General features: G+C 39.3%; 1 protein-coding gene across 1 annotated transcript in view; it reads left to right on the top strand.

The window, feature by feature from the left end:
* Window positions 1-21,154, top strand: part of COG6 (component of oligomeric golgi complex 6) — a 90,314-nt gene that overhangs the window by 44,342 nt on the left and 24,818 nt on the right. The window contains exons 11-13 of the mRNA XM_005305611.5: window positions 9,331-9,395; window positions 14,030-14,121; window positions 15,951-16,068. Of these exons, the coding sequence (XP_005305668.2) occupies window positions 9,331-9,395; window positions 14,030-14,121; window positions 15,951-16,068 (275 nt within the window). The remainder of the gene's footprint in view (window positions 1-9,330; window positions 9,396-14,029; window positions 14,122-15,950; window positions 16,069-21,154) is intronic.

Below are 21,154 nucleotides of genomic sequence, written 5' to 3'. Positions count from 1 at the left end.
CTTCAAAGTTCACTAATGTGTGCATTTTCCTGCCCTCTCAATATATTTAGATTTAGAAGGGAACTTTTCATGCTAGACTTCAGAACTCAAGTGCATTTCTGAAAAGGAACTTTGTAAAAATGCCATTGTCGTGTACCCTGCTTGTATCTTGGGGATTTTGGTATCAGATTTACTTTTTCTAGTAAACAAATATTTTTCTAACAGCCTGCACTGCATGCTCCTGCTCAGCCTATGAGTCAAGTCTGGCTTCCTTCCATCTTGTACCATATCACCATTAAAATGGTCCAAATGTCAAATAGGACCCCTGGTTACACCTATGCAACTCCATAATTTTCAAATTCTTCTGCATCAACTAGTCCACAGAGCCTGCATTGAGTCTTCAGCCTGCTTGCAGCTTTTGAGGTAGATTTTTGGACCTGTTGTCAGTAATACAGTGGTAATCCCTGTAGAAGATGCCAGTGTGATCTACCTCTGTAGCTACAACCAGGGGCTTGTTACAGCTGAGCGTACATGCCTCACCTATAACAGGTATTGAGTGTTACCAGTGAAAGCCAAGTTCTTGTCATACTGAGATACGAACAGCTACTTGGACCTTAACTGGTTCACAGGGCTCTGCCCTGGGATTTAAATTTAATCTGACTTGTTTAACGCACCCTTGTTTTCCTGTACTTTTGGAAATAGAAAGTGGCATTCCTAATAGATGTCACATCAGCAAGAAGGTTTCAGAGTAGCAGCCGTGTTAGTCTGTATCCGCAAAAAGAAGAACAGGAGTACTTGTGGCACCTTAGAGACTAACAAATTTATTAGAGCATAAGCTTTCGTGGACTACAGCCCACTTCTTCGGATGCATATAGAATGGAACATATATTGAGGAGATATATATACACACATACAGAGAGCATAAACAGGTGGGAGTTGTCTTACCAACTCTGAGAGGCCAGTTAATTAAGAGAAAAAAAACTTTTGAAGTGATAATCAAGATAGCCCAGTACAGACAGTTTGATAAGAAGGGTGTTGGAAGAGCTCCCAGTTTCAGTCAAATCACCATAAGGCCAAAGATTGAGAAGTGTGGAAATTTTCTCCTATTTTGTGGTTATGTATATTTTGTCCTTTGAAAATATTTAAACATTTTCTACTATCCCCAACTCTCACCACATTGTCAGTTGTTCTGCTCCAGTTATAGGCACACTAAAAGCTGAATACTTTTTTGTACCGTGTTTAATATATGTATTTACTCACAATCTGATGGGGTGTCCCATTACAAACTCCAGACGCTAAAGAAGGGGGAGCGAGAAGCCCAGACACTGCTGTGGGGTGTGGAAGAGGAAAAGACATGTCAATTCCATTAATTTTACATGTGCCACAAGAGCCCTATGCTTCCACTTTTGGCGGGAGAGACTCTCTTAGGAAGAGCTCTCTGAATGCTGGAATCACAGAGTCCATCTCCATGCTCTGCTTTTGCTGCAGGCTGTGCCTTACAGCCACTCCTCTCCCCACAGCCTCACTTCCCACTCTGAAATCACTATATACTGGGAGTGTAAGGCTCTCTACTTAAATGCTCCCTTCTGAGGTTATATAATAGGAATTGGGGGTTAGATGCTTTACCACACGCACTCGTAGTATCTATAGCCATAACCACCCTTAGCCATAGACTGGACCAACGTATCTGAGACTATGGAGACTAGGAGTTTGCATGGGAAGAGTGTCTGACCACAATTCCGGTTTAGTTTTCTGGGAGAATCAGGTACCTAACTGAGAACCCATGACAGGCTATCCAAAACTGGGAGTCTCCTAGGGAAAGCTGCACTCCAACAATGTAGTCTTAAGGCAAACCCAGCATTCAAGCTCAAAGTAAAATTTCATTTCCCACAAAAATAGGTCACTGGTTATTCTCTCCAAATTCCAAGCATTCTGGAGAGAACGTTGTGCACAGAGATGTTAAAGACTGATATCCTGCTTGAAAATTCTCCTGCAGTTTGTGAGGAAAGGACTCCAAATCCTCCATAAGCCTGTTAGGTGAGACTACTCACTAAGGGCCTATTCCAACTCCTATTGAAATCAACTGGAAGGTTTAGGTGGGAACTGGATCGGGCCACGAGCAGTAGCTACATCCTGAGCGAAGAGATTATACACCTTGTACAAATAAATATGGAAAGCTGCTACTTGGTCACCATTGAGTATGTCCGCTAAGGTAATACAAGATCATTATGTAACCCTCAACTGATGAAGCCTTCAGATGACTGCTGTTGCACAGTGAGGTAGCTCAGTAAGATGCCACAACAAAATTCTATCATAAATAATTTTTGTAGCTAAATAGTTGTTAACTTCAGTGCCTGCCTCCCAAAATTCACACTTCTTAGTAAGCCCCATGTAGGGTCTATGAAACCATCAGCAATGAAGAAAAGGAAAATGTATGAATCACCTGAAAACTTCCTTTAGTCTGCAAACACAAGGCCATAGGTCCAGCCCTCCCTACAGAATCGGGCGGGAGGGGAAGGGGAGTGAGGAGGATGGAGGTTTGGTGTTGATGGAGGAAAAACTGTTCAAGGCTCAAGTGACACATTTGAAGAAAAATGTGAAAAGTCCAAGCTCACGTTTTAAGAGAACTGCCCTTTGTTTTTGTTTTTGAATAAAAATAGTCAAGTAGCACATAATCACATGGTTAAAAATAGTTTAAAACCATTTAAAAGCTTTGCATTTCAAACTCTAATTTTTAATTTAATCCAACAACTGTGCTGTTTTAAATTTGAAAGGGCTAATAGCAAGTGCAAAGAAATTTTACCCCTCAGATTGTAGAGACTGAAAACAGGCAGATTATCTCTTTCTGTGGAGCTTAGTTGCTCCAGCAGAGAGAAGTAGCAAAGACTTTCCTCTCTTGCAGAGTTCCTGAGCTCCACAGGAAGGGAGACGCTCAAGAATTCTGCTAAAGGGAAGCAACAGAGACTCCCCATCCTGTGAAGTTAAAGGGATTCTACTGTAAAGAACTGAGTGGGAGAAAGATACTTGATATGTTCCTGCCTGTTACTCACATCTGCTTTCTGCCACTGTGCAGGTGCCTTCTAAAGCTCTGGGACTTTGGGTGGGGAAAGGCAAACTATTGTGCAATTAACGGAGCTGGCAGGTTTATTTTTATTAAATGAAAATTACCAAATTAAATGCAAACACAATCTACATTAATGCGCCTATGTGCATGCAGTATCAGGGATTTGGAGCAATCAAATTTTTGAATTGCTCCGCTCCAGCTCCACTCTGGCACCAATAATGACTGCTCCAGCTCCGCTCCGACTCCACTCTGCGCTCCGACTCAAATTAATTTTTAACTAAATAAAAAAGTGCATACTGTAACTTTGAAAAAACATTATTTTTATTCAGACTTTTAAAACAATTTAAATGTCATCAACAAAGATACAAACTAGAATCATTCATAATTCATTGTGTAGAAAATTATTGCAGGAATCAAGTAGTCTTTCATAGCTTGCTGCAAATCATTTAAAATTAACGTTAAAGCCGAAAACAGTCGCTCTCCACTAGCTTGAGTTGTTGGCATGCTCAAAGTAATTATACAGGCAGCATGAATGCGGTGTGGGTAGTTGTGAATGGCCTCAAAAACGGACTTAACTTTTAGCCTACCAATAGACTCCATTGCCTCACAATCTTCCCGAAAGTTTCTCTCGAATAATACTTCATTACAATTATGAATCGCAGAAACTTGCCAGCGTCTTTCTTGTTAATCCAATTCCTTTTCGAAGTCATCATCTTCTGAAGAATTGATGCTTGAATTATCTCCATTTTCCCATGATGGTTGAAGACGTCTCAGGGATGGACGCTCGAACAAGTTCAGAGTGGAGACGGAAGTTTGAGAACAGCCTGCTATTTCTGAAGGATGTGAACTTTCCAAAACCGCAAATTTGATTGTTGATGACTCCTTTTGTTGTGTTTCGTTTTCTTCAACCTCTTTCGCCGAGTTCAAATGAAGCAATAGATTTTGTTTTTCGAGTCATCGAGCAATATCAAGGAGCCCTTCCTTTGCCTTTGGTCTTTCCCTTGAGGTAAGAAGAATCCGATACTGTGGGTCAACATAAACTCCACCAAGGAAATGAATATTGTCAAAAAGCTTCTCTTCGCGTTTCTGCATGGAGGATAGAATTCTTTCTGCAATTTGTCCACCATTTTCTTGCAAGAATTTTGACAGTTTTCGCCATTCCTTCATTAAAACTCCTGGGGTTACATCGACAGCTTGAAGATTCACGGTTGTTTGGTTTGGCTTTGCCAAGAGGTCTCGCAGGTTCTTCACTTCGTCCCATTCAGCTTTTGTTAACTTGAGTTCTCTTGTTCCAGCAGCAGCCACTTGTTCACAGTAAGATTGAAAAACAAGAAGCCAATCAATCATCGCAAATGTTGAACCCCAGCGAGTCACAGTAACCAATGATTGAGTTACCCCATGTAGATCAAGCAGAACACTTTGAATACTTGGGGTTCGACTTGTCAAATTTTTGCCAGAAATTTCTTCACGTGTTCTTTGTTCAGTCCATCCCAGATTGCCAACTGAAGAGTGTGAATACCACACCTCATCAGTTGGACTTTTGAGTCGTCCTCATGAAGCTATGTTGGAAGTATGGGGTTAGGGTCATTAACCCATTGTGCAACAGCATCCATGTTGAGTTCAATTTCATCCATTCCTTTAGTTCCGTCATCAGGCAAAATACCTTCAGTTCTGTCCACATCCCTGTTCTCAGAGGTAGAAATGGTTTCATTGTCCTCGCTGAAATTTTTGCCGGCACACGTCATGTTTGCTGCATGGTCAACGCAGATGCTTAGCACTTGCATTTTACTGATCCCAAATTTTTCTAAAATAGCTTTTACTTGACTTTTCACGCATGAAGAATTGTGACGCCCTTCAGTGTCGATTTATGTCCAAGGTTTTTACCACAGCTTTCATCTTTTCCTTCTTCGTAGTTCTGAGCATTGATTGCAAGGAAATTTCTGTTTCCACGGGTTGCCGCATCCATTTTCAGGTAGCACAATTTTTGCTCCGAAGCTTTCTTGAGCTCTTCGCGACCCGACTCAGATGTGCTAACAACTAAATGATGAACCGCATCATGCCCCATCAAAACGCCAAGCTGCCAACCCATTTCACCTGCAATTTTTTGGAATCCTTTGTTCTTTAGCCTGAAGGTAGTGAGCAGTGTTGAACTCAAGCAAACCATTTCCATCAGCCCTTCATGGAAAGTATTGGTATCCATGGTGACTCTAACCTTTGAGGATTTAAAATATGAGTCAAGGGTTCTTTTGCTCAATTTCGGGTTTCTTTTGCTCAATTTCGGGTTTCTTTTGCTCAATTTCGGGTTTCTTTTGCTCAATTTCGGGTTTCTTTTGCTCAATTTCGGGTTTCTTTTGCTCAATTTCGGGTTTCTTTTGCTCAATTTCGGGTTTCTTTTCAGATAAAGCTCCGCAAAAAATCTTTTCTCCAGGAGTTTTCAAAGAGCCAGATGAACGTCGTTTAGCCACGTCAGCTTTCTGTTTTGCCTCATCTTCCTGGTCCTTTTTTGTAACCAGAGCCACATAGTTTTCAGGATGTTTATGTTTTACGTGCCGCCAAAGGTTGAAACTTTTCACGGCACTTGCTTCACTTGTCTTGAAGCTACATGGTTTGAGTTCGCCATTCACTTCCTTTTCCACCTTGCACATTACCGATTTCTTCTTCGCTTTTCCCAAAAGCCCAAATTTAAGCTTTTCAAATTCAAAAGTAAAGACGTCATTGAGATCCTTTTCCATAAATCGGCTATCAATCATGGGGGGCAGATTTGATTTTTTTTGTTGAAGCTATGGCCAGATCTTCTTGTGCTGCTACCGCATCCAAATGTTTCTTGTTATGGTCTTCGAAAAGCATTTTTTTATAATGTACCTGCTTGTGATATCTTAACCACTTAAGGTACTTAGAATTTATTTTGGATTTTCTGGACAAAAATTATCGCATTTTCTTTTTACACAAAATTATTATTAAAGTGTATTTTAATATTTTAACATGTTTCTTGCAGTTTTAATGAAGTAAGTAGTATTTTTAATATACATCATTAATATAATTTTTATTTATAAATTGCAAGTTCGTTTTTCTTATGACATTTTGCGGTAAAAAATATTTGAAATACTTTCCAAGTTTTTAATTAATATCTCAAAAACGCTTTAATATAGATATATCAATGAAATTTGGTATGTGCCATAGCGTTAGTATGTACTTTCGCTGTTCTACAACATAATTTGTTGGGAAGTAACGAGGCTACACATTAAAAGGTTGAAAATAAACTTTAATGGGAAAGCGGATTCAAATTGCAAGCACGGTCCTTTTAGTAAAGAGAGCAAATTTTCAGAAATATGTTTTTGCTTCATCAGCCTGAATAGATTATACAAGATAGAGCAAATAACAAGTTCTATCTTGTATAATGTTTCCAGCCTGATGAAGGAAAAACATACACCTCTACCCCGATATAACGCGACCCGATATAACATGAATTCGGATGTAAAGCAGTGCTCCGGGGGGGACGCGCAGGGCTGCACACTCCCGTGGATCAAAGCAAGTTCGATATAACGCGGTTTCACCTATAACACGGTAAGATTTTTTGGGCTCCCGAGGATAGCGTTATATCAAGGTAGAGGTGTATTTCCGAAAATTTGCTCTCTTTACTAAAAGGACTATGCTTGCAATTTGAATCCGCTTTCCCGTTAAAGTTTATTTCCAACATTCTATCATACAACATCATTCAAATAAAATTATTTAAACTATAGGCGTTGTGAACTGGGGGGACTGGGACAGTTTTATTTAATATTTTTTAAATCTTCAACTGTTTAACAGATACGACCCTGGAATATGATTTAATGCTAAAACATGCATTTAAATGGTACTCTTAATTTATTTTGTATAATTAACCGTTTCCGAGAAAACTGTTTAAAAATTTTAATCTGCTTAGAGGCTTAGAATGATACATACAATTTTACTTATTACTTATTTTTCAACTTTGGAACCATAAATTTTAAACGTAATAATAAATAATAACCAAAAATTATTAAGTTATTATGGAACATAATATTACCGCTCGTAGCCAGAGGCAGTCGACGACAAGCCTTTCTTGAAATATGAAATAAAAATGACCAGCCACCAGTTCGGGACGTCTATGGTTTTAATAATTTTGGATAATGTAATATGGTAGCACATACTAACGCTAAGACACAGACATAATTTCATTACTTTATATTAAAGCATTTTTGAGATATTAATCAGAAATTAACTTTTCATCACCTCCTTGAAGGGACTGTGGCTCCCTTAGGAAGAATTTTAGGATACTTGTTCACAGAAATGTTTTTTGTTAAAATGACCTAAGGATTCACCCCCAAAGTTCTATTGGACATTTTCCAATCACTCTGGATATATCACAAAAATCACTCCTAATTTATGGAAAAATGTTTACTGTATATTTATATGCCTGCTGCACGCGACTTTTTCAGTAAATTTAAAATTACAAACAACGCTACCAAAAGACCGTTGAACAGATGACATATAAAATGAGTCCACCAGAGTGATACGGGAGCATGTACAAATGAACAAATGCACCGGTAACAGGAGCCCATGTGAGAAATGAGCTTAAGTGGTTAATATCTCTTGCGTATCTTAATATATCAATAAAGAAAAACATTATTTTTTTTGCAATATACCTGTTTGTGATATCTTAAATGTTGCAGTCTTGCGTCACACTTTTCCGTAATCTCAGCACTCAGCGTGTCTCGTTGATCAACCCTTACAAAAGAAGTATCAACACATACTTATCTAACTAATCTACGTGAGTACGTACTCAACTAACCTTGGCACAAGGGTGGGAGCAATCTGTAGTGTTGCCAGATGTCTGATAATTATCTGATTCTTTAATAAAACATATCTCCAAAAAACTTTGTGATTTTGTATCTGTACATTAAATCTTGATTTCGGCTGAAGTGAGAATAACTGTGACATTACATAAAGTGGTAAAGTAGATGTTAATATCAATTGTTATACAATCTGAAACTTTTTGGCACCTTTAGGACTTTCTTACTAAATATCATTCATTTTGGATTGAAAATGGGAAAAAAAAAAACCTGCAGCAGTGGAGCAGTCAAGATTTTCTGTGCTCCGGCTCCGCTCCAGCTCCAGGCAAAAACCTGCAGCTCCACTGCTCAGCGCTCCAGCTCCGGGCTCCGCTCCAAAGCCCTGTGCAGTATGAACAAATCATTGTTGCTGTGTGTAAAGTATTACTACTTTACTATTACTGAATTTTGACTTTTCTGCAACTTAAAATTTAACCCATATGCATTAAGATACAGATTTTTCATTTTTAACCTGTTTTTAATCTACTATTGTGTATGTGGGCAAGGATTTATTGTTCTGATGAGCACTAAAGTGATAGCCTTACAGGTAAACTCTATTAAAAGGGATAATGCAGAATCAGGAACGTCTCTTTTAGATAGTAATAGTTACAAAATAGGTGCAACATGCTCTCTTATGTTAGCTGATTTTCCTTATTGTCAATGTTTATACATGTTAAATTTCTGAGTGACTATTGATTTACCAATTTATGGCATTAAAACTCTTAATTCAGTGTAGTTGCCTTGTTTTAGTTGCTTCTTCATAATCAACCTCTTTCATGTTAATATAAAATGACGTGGCTTGTCTCTGATCTTGCTTCCCAAGGATTACTGTGTTCACAATTCGTGTCTTCATTTTGTGGCTGAAAGATAATCTGTTTTGGTGTGAAATAGGGAAGTAACGTGGCTGAGTGTCACCTGATTTTATCACGTGGCTTAACCACACTTAGTTACAGTTTACCTCATGGGCCTCATCTGAGGTTGAATTCATGTTGATAGGTTTTAAATTACAATTAGAGATTTACTGACTCTGATAATATATTTTGAGACAGTATTATATTGAAACCTGTAGGGCAGGTATTTCTGGTTGGAAAAATTTATGACAGTACTGCTTTTCTGTTTCATGATAAGAAGACAGGACAATAGGTTTTTTTGTTTGTTGGTTTATTTTGTGAGGAAGGATGTGTTTGCACTAATCACTTGAACTAGCTAAGGTCCCAATGAACAGGTATGTGTTATGGTATGCTATGGCCGGGAAGTAAGTGTGGTTAAAACATAGTGCATATGTATCTTATGTACCAGTTTTTCCAGGGTGCACGTAAATTGCTTTTAGTGAAGAGGCATTACGTAAGATAAAACAAAATTAGCAAATGTGTGGAAGAAAAAAAAAACTGAAGTAAATTTGTATAATGCTTACTGTATGTTTTCTTTTAACTGTAGGTGTGGAAGAAAATGTACAAGAAGTAGTTGGGCACATCACAGAAGGTGTCTGCAGACCTCTGAAGGTGGAATATTTTGTTTGTGTGTGTTTTGTGTGTGCCTGCCGCTCATTAAAGCTGTGTTGTGTTTTTATTGCAAAATGCATTTTGTCATATATCTCAGCTGAAGACAATAACAGTGTATTACCAAGAGTGGTACATACATAACTTGAATATTGAGGGATTTTATTAGGGCCTTACCAAATTCACGGCCATGAAGAACGTGTCATGGACCATGAAATCTGTTTCCCCCCCGCATGAAATCTGGCCTTTTGTGTGCTTTTACCCTATACTATACAAATTTCACAGGGGAGACCAGCGTTTCTTATATTGGGGATCCTGACCTAAAAGGGAGTTATGGGCAGGGTCGCAAGGTTACTTTAGGTGAGGCGTGGTATTGCCACGCTCACTTCTGCAAGGCTTTCAGAGCTGGACGGCCAGAGCACAGTGGCTGCTGGCTGGGTGCCCAGCTCTGAAGGCAGTGCCCCACCAGCAGCAGTGCAAAAGTAAGGATGGCAATACCATACCATGCCACCCTTATTTCTGCACTGCTGCCTTCAGAGCTGGACGGCCAGAGAGTGGTGGCTGCTGACCGAGGACCCAGCTCTGAAGGCAGCAGCGCAGAAGTAAGGGTGGCAATATTATACCATGCCATCCTTCTGCGCTGTTGCTGGTGGTGGCTCTGCCTTCAGAACTGGGCAGAACTGCTGCCGCTCTCAGACCACCCAACTCTGACAGCAGCACCACCGCCAGCAGCAGCACAGAAGTAAGGGTAGCAGTACTGCAACACCCACTACAATAACCTTCAGAGGGGTAGCCGTGTTAGTCTGAATCTGTAAAAATCTTCAGATGCAAGTCTGTGTTAGACTTGCATCTGAAGAAGTGAGGTTCTTACCCACGAAAGCTTATGCTCCCAGTACTTCTGTTAGTCTCAAAGGTGCCACAGGACCCTCTGTTGCTTTTTACAATAACCTTGTCAGCCCCCCACAACTCCTTTTTGGGTCAGGACCCTTACAATTACAACACCGTGAAATTTCAGATGGTAATATCTGAAATCATGAAATTGATGATTTTTTAAATCTTATGACTGTGAAATTGACCAAAATGGACCATGAATTTGGTAGGGCCCTAGATTTTATTAAATTTAAGTTTTTATAGCACATCCGTATTAAAAAAAAGTCTTCCCATTTTATGTATGGTTCTAAGGCATTCTGATCCATATCAGATGTCTTCCAAAGTTCAAGGGTGCTCAGATCCAGTGTTCAGATTTGGGACTAGTCATAAAAGCCTCCTTTTTCTTTCTAGAAGGCAAAGAAAGGAAACTTCTGAACTTGGAGTTAAATTGATTTACAATACTGTGTCTTTAGCTTTGAGTGCAAAATACTTTTGGGTGAAACACTGGATTAAGAACACATTTAATTGAGATTCCTAATAAACATGTAATTGTGCAACAAATGAGAGATTAGAGGACTCCGTCATTTTTCAAATCATCATTCTACCTCATTGCATATAATAGAAAAGAACTCTGTTCATTAAGTGTAATGAAAAACCTACAAATCATATACATGACATTGCCATACTTATTATAATTTAGACTCAGCACAAATAAAAAATAAATGCAGGATAATTAATTTAAAATTAGTAATCTACTAGTAAGGCATACTTCCATGTAATTCATAAATCAGTTGTTTTTAAAGTAGAAAAATTAGAATAAAATTCCTTAAAATATCTTATCTGACTAATTGACTAATACTGTAAAATGTCTGGTAATCTACATATTAAAAAGCAGGTTGTGGCTGAAATATCCCCATGTCCTTGACTAGAGAGGTGAAAAATTGAAAGAAGGATCAGAAAGTGAGTGTGTGTAAGAAAAGACAAAGGAGAAAGCACCATTAATCATGTAACCACCATAACATTTCACAACTTCAAAACTTGCTTCTCACGATATACCGCAGCCCCCTCCTTTCCCTAAGCATTTGAAAGTTAGATGTTAATGTAACACTTTATTTTAAGATAGACTTAATTTTCTTCTCTGATTACATCTGAATATATATACAGGATTGTATGACTTTTTTGATGGTTTAGACTTACTTATAAAGATGTCTCTTTCCTTGTAATTTCCTAACATTTGAAGAAATAGTTTGGTTATATGGAATAGAATTTGTTCCCATTTCTTAATGATATTTTACTTGTGCTTATAGATCTTAAAGGTCACAATTTTCAAGCTTGGGTGCCTAAAATAAGTGAGTTAAAATAAAAAGTAGGGCTATCAATCGCAGTTAATTCAAGCAATTAACGCAAAACAAATTAACTAGATTTTTTTAAAAATTGCAATTAATCACAGATTTAATTGCACTGTTAAACAATAATAGAATATCAATTTAAATGTATTACAAATATTTTGCATGTTTTCTACATTTTTAAATATATTGATTTCAGTTACAACACACAAAGTGTAAAGTGTTCACTTTATATTATATTTTATTACAAATATTTCACTGTAAAAAAAGATAAACAAAAGATAGTATTTTTCAATTCACCTCATACAAGTACTGTAGTGCAATCCCTTTAGCAATTTCTTGTGCAATCGCTTAGCAATTGGCTGAACAAGAAGTAGGACTGAATGGACGTGTAGGTTCTAAAGTTTGTGAGGGCAGGTTTTTGTTTTTAATTCTACATTTATAAGTTGCGATTTCACGATAAAGAGATTGCACTACAGTACTTGTATGAGGTTAATTGAAAAATACTATTTTGTTTATCTTTACGGTGCAAATATTTGTAATAAAAATAAATATAAAGTGAGCACTGTACACTTTGTATACTGTGTTGCAATTGAAATCAATATGTTTGAAAATGTAGAAAAACAAAAAATTTGATAAATTTAAATTCCATTATTTAACAGTACAATTAAAACCGTGATTAATCGTGATTATTTTGTTTAATCTCACAATTAATTCTGATTATTTTTTTTAATTGTTAAACTAATTTTCAGAGTGGCTGAAAATCTGCAACTCTCTTTTGCTTTAGTGGGACTGGAAAAATAAGGCCACTTTTATTTAGGCACCTGGATATGAATTAAGGTTGAAAAATTTGATCTGAGTTAGTGATTAACTCTCCCATTTCATCGTAGAGGAGACTGTGGTTAAAAATCACAAAATATTATTTTCCTTCTGATTTTAAAAGGTTTTGATATTCTACTAAAGACAATTAAATATAGAATTCCTAGCATCCTATCTGTCCTCCCAAAACACACAACCAAAAAAAAAAAAAAAATCAGAAAGTGTGATGGTGATAGATGTCAGCCTGGAAAACTTGCCTATATGGGGAGGAGGAGCTCCCTTATAACTTTTAGCCCAGTAGTTAGGGTATCACCTGGGATGTGGGAGACCCAAAATCCAGTCCCTCGATCTAGTGATTTGAACTAGGGACTCCAACATCCCTCGTGAGTGCCCTGACCACTGGACATTAAGTTACAAGGGAGGGCCTCCCCTCGGCTTCTTGCTAAAATGCATAGCTGCCTAATGCCAAGAGAGGTTTTGCAGCTGAGAATCCCAAGCAGAGGGAAATGCCTCCTTGCAGCCCAACTTGAGGCACTTATCCCCAAGAGGGGTGAAGTTTAATATATGCCCTTCGCTTCGCACCTCCCATTGACTAGCTTAGGTGAGGAGCTGCCTAGAGTGCTGGCTTTTGTATATCCCATTCTGATGCACCTATCTTTCCCCATTCATTGAATAGGGAGCCTAAGTGCCAAACTCAGGCTTTGTGATCTCAGTGACTTTCTAGGCACCTAAAATTTAGGCATGGCAACGCTCTGTGTCACCACGACCAATTTTCTTTTGTGAATCTGACCCTGGGATGCTACACTGAGCAGCAGACAAATAATTTGGAAGGATGATGAATGGTTAGCAATATGTAGATGGACTTGTCACATATAAGCACTTGAGGAATAGTGCTATAATAGTCATTGACCATGATTGCTTCATAAATGCCTAAAAACTGATCGTGGGGCAACCCTCTTATGATTGTGTGGAGGCTGCATGTGCTTTGGAGGCGAAAGAAGTCAGGCCTGTTTTGCTCTGTAATCCAGCATCTCTTGGCCCAGTCAGCATGTCAATAAATGCATGTATTAGCTTCGAATATATCTGTTTACCTACCGTTAGCATCTCTTTTCAAGATAAAGTACTGACTAGAGGTCATCACTCGGAGGTGAGATTAAATCAGGTAAAATAAACCTAAATAAACCCCCTGATATATCAGTTCTGATTATTCTGCATCTCTGCCATTGATGATCTGTTGTAATTTAGGCATTTTGCAGCTGTTCTTGCTATTCAGGGCTGGGTGGAATTCCAGTATGTACTGGTGCTAATCCACAAAATGATTTCATTATATAGAAATTTCCAGCAACAAGGTACATACAAAACTCTATGGGAAATAGGGCCATTCTTAAGGAGTGGCATACACCTGCTTGTTTTCTGCCCTTCAGGTTGCTGCAAAAAAATGCCCTGTTCAAGAGGAATCCTGCCATAGAAGCAGACCATGTGATATTCTTATGCTTCTTGCAAAGTTTATTTGTCCGTGAATATCCCTAATACATGTAAAAGTGTAGAGGCTGATTTTCAGAATATGCCTATAAATAAAAATGATTATTTTTTGTTCCACAGGTCAGAATTGAGCAGGTGATCGTTGCTGAACCAGGAGCAGTTTTATTATACAAAATATCTAATCTTCTCAAGTTCTATCACCATACAATTAGGTATACAGAATAACGAAACATGTTAAGTAACTCTCCTGTTTGAACATGCACCAATTCTGGTACAGTAAAAAACACTCCCTCTGTTTTGCTTTGTTTTGTTTTTGTTTTTTGGGGGGGTTGTTTGTTTGAGTTCTGACTGTGCTCAGTTGTGTACGGAACAAAGAGGAAGACACAGCCCTGACCTGCAGTGTAGTAATCAATGATTTTGATAGAAATCTGTCTGTAAATGGAAAAAAATGTTAACATATAGACATACTTTATCACTCTGTAGAATTGTAGATATTAAAGTGCACACAAAAAACTACATTAAAAGAACATTAAGGTTGCAAAATTAAACACGCCAAAATTAGGAAATGCCAGAATTAAAGTTACCTGTTGAAACCTTAGCTTCAGTTTAAACGCTTTACAAGTCTCTGAATATGTACACCGTACAATTTTTTTTTTCAGGGGCTTGTATCTTAGTGGTTTTTCATGGGAACAGTAAAAGGCACATCCCTAACATAAACTCAACCTGCCTGCCAAATTTCAAGTCCCTACTCTAAAGTATGAGGCAGTACAGCTTCTCAGTAAAACAGTTGTAAGAATTTTTTTTTAATAAGTTAAACAGCATATTTTCCCCTAATCTTGTTCTCAAATTGGCAGAACCATTTTTGCTAAAACTTTCCAAAAGTGGGTGAGGAAGACAACCAGAATTCTTTCTTATTTTAATTTTTTTTTAAGCCCAAACAGTTAAAATTTAGTAGTTACAAGCAACTGAAAACAATTTTATAATGGGGAGTGTTTGGCAGCCTTAACTATAGGCATTGCTGCCTATACTGTATTATTTAAAGGTCAAAGATTATAGTACTAATCCTACTAGCCAAATGTTTTTTTCAAAAATAGAGGGAAACTGGTCTAATTACTATAGCAAGGTCTAATTTGAGACTTTGGTGACTTTACTGGGGCTGATAGTGCTCTGAAAACCAAGCTGCTATTTTTTTTAAGGATGTCACATTAGTCCCACTCAGATATGATAGTTTTTACCCCAGATATGGGTAATTTAGAATCACTTTTAATTTAGACGACAAACTCACATGCAAGAAGCATGTAGAAAAATGTCATGTCATAATGGGTATAACACAGTTGTAGTAAAACTAATAAACTAATTTTACACTAGCCAAGCATGTACATTTTTAAAGTGTTAAAGAGTACAATTTTGTATGTGAAGAGACATATTTACCTGGAAAGTAGTGGAAATGGAATGACGTTATCAACACATCTTTCTCATTTGGATTTTGTTCTCTATAGCAGAAACAAAGTTGAGTATTCCCCTCCCCCCCCACTTATTTAAAAAGACAGTAGCATATTGGATAGGTAAATATTTTTAGCCCATCTTGAAAAAATAAAATATTAGTTTCATTATGTACTATGTTTTTTGCTGAATAACTGAAAATTTAGCATTTTCTCTTCCTTGTTGGCTTTAAACATTCAAACAAAAACCCACTAAGCGAAACCTGAATTGGATGCTTAGATAGGTTCCTTTCCAACAAAGCTGTAATTCCATTTTTTTTAATGGAATATATTACTTAATTTAAGTTATGCATATGTTATAGCTGAGATGGTATCTAATTGTTTATTATCTTGGCTGGAGGTGCTTGTTCTCACTAATCATCCTATCTTACAAATTATTATTAGAATTAGTTAATAGAGGAAGCTGTTTCCTGTGACAGTTCACTATGCATTTCCAACTTTTAGACTTGGTGTCATATTCTTGAACATTGACTAAAATATCTGGATCTGTTTTATATTTATTTCTTGGATTTAACAAAGTATTTTCTTTTTGGTTTCAGTGGTATTTTGGGAAACAGTGCAGCCACGTTGTTAACCACAGTTGAAGAAATGCATTTGTTAAGCAAAAAGATATTCTTCAATAGTCTGAGCCTACATGCAAGTAAACTAATGGAAAAGGTTTGTTTCAGAAATATAAGCTTTTTATATTTTAAAACAAATTCTCCAGTTTTTCCTTAATATAAGGAGACTAATGGAGTAAAAATTGTTGTTTACATTTTGATTCATTATCTTAAAATTGACATTTCATGTTTCCATGTGCTCTATAACACATACAGTAAATTATTCACGTTATTGTCCCTGCCAGTTGCCCAACTATAGATGTGTGCACATTCCTGATCAAAGACTTTTCGTTAGCAGCTTCTGCAAGTCCACACCTGCGCACTATACACCCTCATGCTCCAGACTGAGGGTATATAGGTAGGGACAGACGCACCACCACTCCAGTTCCTTCTCAGCCGCCTGTGTAGCTTGAGACAGAGTGTTGCGGTGTCTGCTAGCTAGAATTATAGAATATTAGGATTGGAAGAGACCTCAGAAGGTTATCTAGTCCAATCCCCTGCTCAAAGCAGGACCAACAAGCTAGCTCCTTAGCTTGCCTATTTTCTTCTTTACTTTTTTAGTATTTTGTCCTTTTTTATTTAGTTTGTAGTTTTCTTCTCTATTTTATAGCATAGGTTTGTACTTTCATGAGGGTTCTCCCCACATTCGTAGTCATGGTCTTCTCCCCCACAGCCTCTCTTTTGTTTGCAGCCTAACTTACAGGGGTATGCCCAAAACTATGAGCTTCAAACCATGCCAGATCTGTCTCTGGTCCTTTCCCCTCAGCAAGGATCATTCCAGCTGCCTCTGAGTCCAACATCCCATTGAATGTAAGGTCTGCTTCGGCTTCAAAAGTAGATCCAAAAAGATGAGGGAGGACAGATTGAAGCTACTCCTTATGAATTGCTCCTTGGGACCTGAGGAATATACAGACCATATCACCTCTGGTACTGCTCGACACATCACATCCTGAGGAGCAGTGCCCAGGATCACCAGTACTGACCATATTTCTCTTCCATGAGGTTCTCCAGGTGTTGGAAAGACCTGAATCCCCTCTACTACAAGTATCTAAGAGGCATCTCCTGCCAGTATCAACATATATGCATGCACTGACATATCCTCCAGTACCTCTGCACCTTCACGCACAAAGTCAGCCACCGGTACTGATGCAGATGGTAGTACTCACTTGGCCTCAACACCCCTAGCTCTTCCCTTGTATACAGGGGATGACACTTTCTCTGACTTGGAAATTTCTGTCGAGGTGGTGGAATTCTTCCCATTCCAGCCTCCGTTCGTGGCATACCCAGATGATGAGACTCTAAGGACTAGTCATTGTCCAATCCACCCTCTCTGGCAGGAATACTTGGGATTCTTCCCCTTTGCTTATGCTCCTCCACAGTGTGTTTTTTGGAACCTGGGGCTCCCTACAGTGACCAGTTCTATAGGATGTTCCCACATAAGAAGAACCATCAAGATGAGTAGGCACCAGTAGATGGGACTCTCTTCCCTAGGGAGACCCTTTGGAAGAACAGGAGCTAAGGGCAGAGGAGGGGATACACCCTTCAAACAAATCCTCTTCCTCCCCAGATGAGGTTGTTATGCCGCCTCCTGCATCCTATGCTAATGATTTCAACATCTTTCAGGAACTGATCAAGAGACTGGCTGAGACTTTGCAGATCCCTCTAGAGGAGATACAGGAATCTCAACAATCATTGGTAGATATCTTACATACCTCTCCTCAAGGCAAGATAGCCCTGCTGCTAATGATGCCTTCTTGTTACCCACCCATACTATTTTGCAAACACCAACTACCCTCCTACCTACATACAAGAGGGCTGACAAACAGTACTGTGTGGTAGCCAAGGGCTCGGAGTACCTTTTTTCTCACCGTACCCCAAACTCTGGTAGTCAACGTGGTTAACAAAAGAAAAAGATGGTGCTGATCCAGATCAGTTTTTCACGATAAGGGGCTCAAATGCCTGGACCTTCTTGGCCATAAATTAATCTCTTGCTACACTGCAGTTCCACCATGCTTTGTTGGCAAAATGTGACTACATAAAATATAGTAATGTTTTTCATTTTTTTGACCATCTACCACAGGACCATCTACCACAAGCCCTCATTTCCAAGTGCCAGATGACTTCCAAGGCATCTCTGTAGCCCTCTCTTGAAGCAGCTGATACCACATCTTGCTCTACGGCAATAGGCATAATTATGCATCAGATTCCAAGGCTGCAGTCTTCTGGTCTCCCCAGGGAAGTACATCTCATAGTGAAGAATTTTTCCTTTGAAAGACCTATGCTCTTTGTTGACAACATGGACAAGTCTCTCCACTCTCTCAAGGACTCTAGGGCAACATTTCGATCCCTGGGCATCTATGCTAGTACAACAAAAAGAAAATGTAGATCACAGACAGCCCAGTGATCTCTCCCAGTACAGCATTTCATCTCCCAGGGGTGTCCCAGGGCCCACAAGCAGGGGCCATCTTCCTCTGTTGCCTACCAAGTGACCATTTTGACTTATCGGTCATGAATCACTCCATTGCCCTACCTTCCACCTACCCTATGGGGACTGCCTCTCCCATTTCCTACTGTTCTGGAAGGTCATTACTTTGGACAGGTGTATCACAGTAGTTTCCACAGGCTATTCTATCCAATTCAGTTCCATACCCCTCCTCCTCCCCCAGTCCCTTTTCAGGGACTCATTTCTCAAGAGTCTTTAAAGACGGGGGGTACAATCCCACATGTTCCTCCCAACTTCAGCAGAAAATGTTTCTATTCCAGCTACTTCCTAGGCCCCAAGAAAAAGGAGAATGGAGACAGATCTTGGAACTTAGGACTTAGAACACATTTTACCCATGCACAGTGATTCAGGATGGTAAGCCCTGCAGCAATAATTTCAACTTTAGGTTTGGGGGACTGATTCATCACCCTCGACCTCTAGGATTCATACCGTAGTTTGATTTATAGGTTATGTATTAATTATATTTATTACAGTAGAACCTCAGTGTTACGGACACCTTGGAAATGGAGGTTGTTCGTAACTGTGAAATGTTCACAACTCTGAACAAGATGTTATGAGATGCTCCTCAGGGCGGACCGCTCAAAGCGGGGGCTCACAGCTGTACCTGCAAACTTCAGCGTCTTCTCCTCCTACCTGTAAGTGGCTGCCCAGTGGGTGGACGTGTGCCTAGGCAGCTGGTTCTAGCCCCTTTTTCTGCAAGAGTGATGTGTGAAAAGCAACAAAGAGTCCTGTGGCACCTTATAGACTAACAGACGTATTGGAGCATAAGTTTTCGTGGGTGAATACCCACTGAGTGATGAGTGAGGCACCCTGGGGCACCACAGTGTCAGTGGGCACGTGGTGCAAGCTGTGTCCCTTTAAAACTGAGCTGCTCCTCCAGAGCGCAGCATGCAGGTAGGAGCTTGGGCTCCGGCTCCAGCAGCAAACATTCCATGCCAGGTTCCAGCAGGAGCTTGGGAAGTTTCTTTTCTGGGGGCGGGGAGGAGGGAACCTGTGCCCATGGCTTAGGGCATGGCACAGACCCCAGCACTGCTCCTGCTCTGCCTGCTCAGGGTCTCACAGCTATGCCTGTCAACTCATTGCTATGGAACTCTTGTGGTCAGATGTTTGCGGATGTTCTATCCAAAAGCTAGTGTTAGCTCATGTTCCTGTGGCTGGCTGATGTCATTATGGACAAATTCCCCCCTCCCTTCCGCCCCCGCGCCTCCACTGTGTCGTGACACCTAAAGTGGGCCACAGCTGAGAATGCCCAGACTCAGGACAGACTGCCAGACAATAGGGCAGACACCCCAAACTGGTGGTATATTCTATCATTAGATTTCACCAAGCCAGTAATAAAAGGGTACTTGTGGATCACTGTATTAGTTTACCACAGAGTACAGACAGCCCCTACTTACCACCCAGGCAAACTGGATCTTATGATGTTAGGTTATTAAAACCCAAACCATCACATATTAGGTTTTTCAAGCCCCAAAGAGTTGGTCACTCACCCGTGTTCACGGGATACTTCAGGATCTCATTAAAAACAATGCCGTTAGCTAATCCTTAGTAATTAGTAATTTAACTAAATCTTTATTTATTAAGAAAAAGAAATGAGTTATTAGAAAGATTAAAAGCAGATAAAATACATTACAGTTGAATCAGAATATACGAGTCCAATTGATAGCAGAGATACTATGTCTGCTAATTCTCCATAAGTCTTTCAGGGCTTTCCCAAAACTAGCTTTTTGGGGATTTCAGTCTAGTGGCTCAAAACTCCCCCTGTTTAGACTTCAGCAGATTAGAGATGGCAGGATCAGGCCCAAGGCTTCTCTTTTATAGTTAAAACAGGCTAGCAATCTGACCGTCATTATTACCACGTGGGAATTTCCTTTGATGAAGAATAGGTAATTCAGACAGTTTGTGAATCTCCATTGTTAAACCAGCCACTCCTGCTTTGAAGTTTACCTTCTACTTCCCATGCATACACAAATAATCCAGTTACATTGATTTAGATAAGGTAATTGCTGGCCATTCATAATAACAGGGATAGATAATTGAAGACAATACAGGTAGTATCATTCGTTTCATGCAGTATGTACACATCTTTGATCTGAAGGTTGATTGAGTACAGAATACAGACAGATGAAAACAATACCATCCACATTTCCTTGATCTCTTATCAAAAACAAGTGAATGGGCTGGTGTCCTCTAGCCCATTTAACATCCCTTTAATACTCTCACACAATAGAATTGGCCTGACTACATTGCACGGCCCCTTGACATGCTTTTAAATGTTACACACAGGTGAACTGGCCTGTTAATTTTAACCTGAGCTGGTTTGTTGGCGTCACGCATTCTGTTTCCAGTGCCGCAAAACTTAGGGGTGACCATTTGGTCATTTGTCTGTGCCAGAGTTCATAGGCCTCAAGCCTTATGCTAACTGCTGAAGCCAATGTCTTACAGGATACAGGCCTGTAAGTTCCTTACATTACTGCTGAATATAATAAAAGACAGAATATAATGAAAGCAAGACAGTGAATATAATAAAGGCAAACTAGCCCTATGGGCTACATTACTTCCATGTTGCTGTGCCTCTGTCCCACAGATACTTCCTGCAGTTCATTATGGGCAAGGACCAGTATGAGTGCAGAGTTCTTCC

This window comes from Chrysemys picta, chromosome 1 (assembly GCF_011386835.1).
Source record: "Chrysemys picta bellii isolate R12L10 chromosome 1, ASM1138683v2, whole genome shotgun sequence".
Lineage (NCBI taxonomy): Eukaryota > Metazoa > Chordata > Testudines > Emydidae > Chrysemys > Chrysemys picta.
Note: the sequence above shows the minus strand (reverse complement) of the source record. Positions and strands in the feature narration are given on the sequence as shown.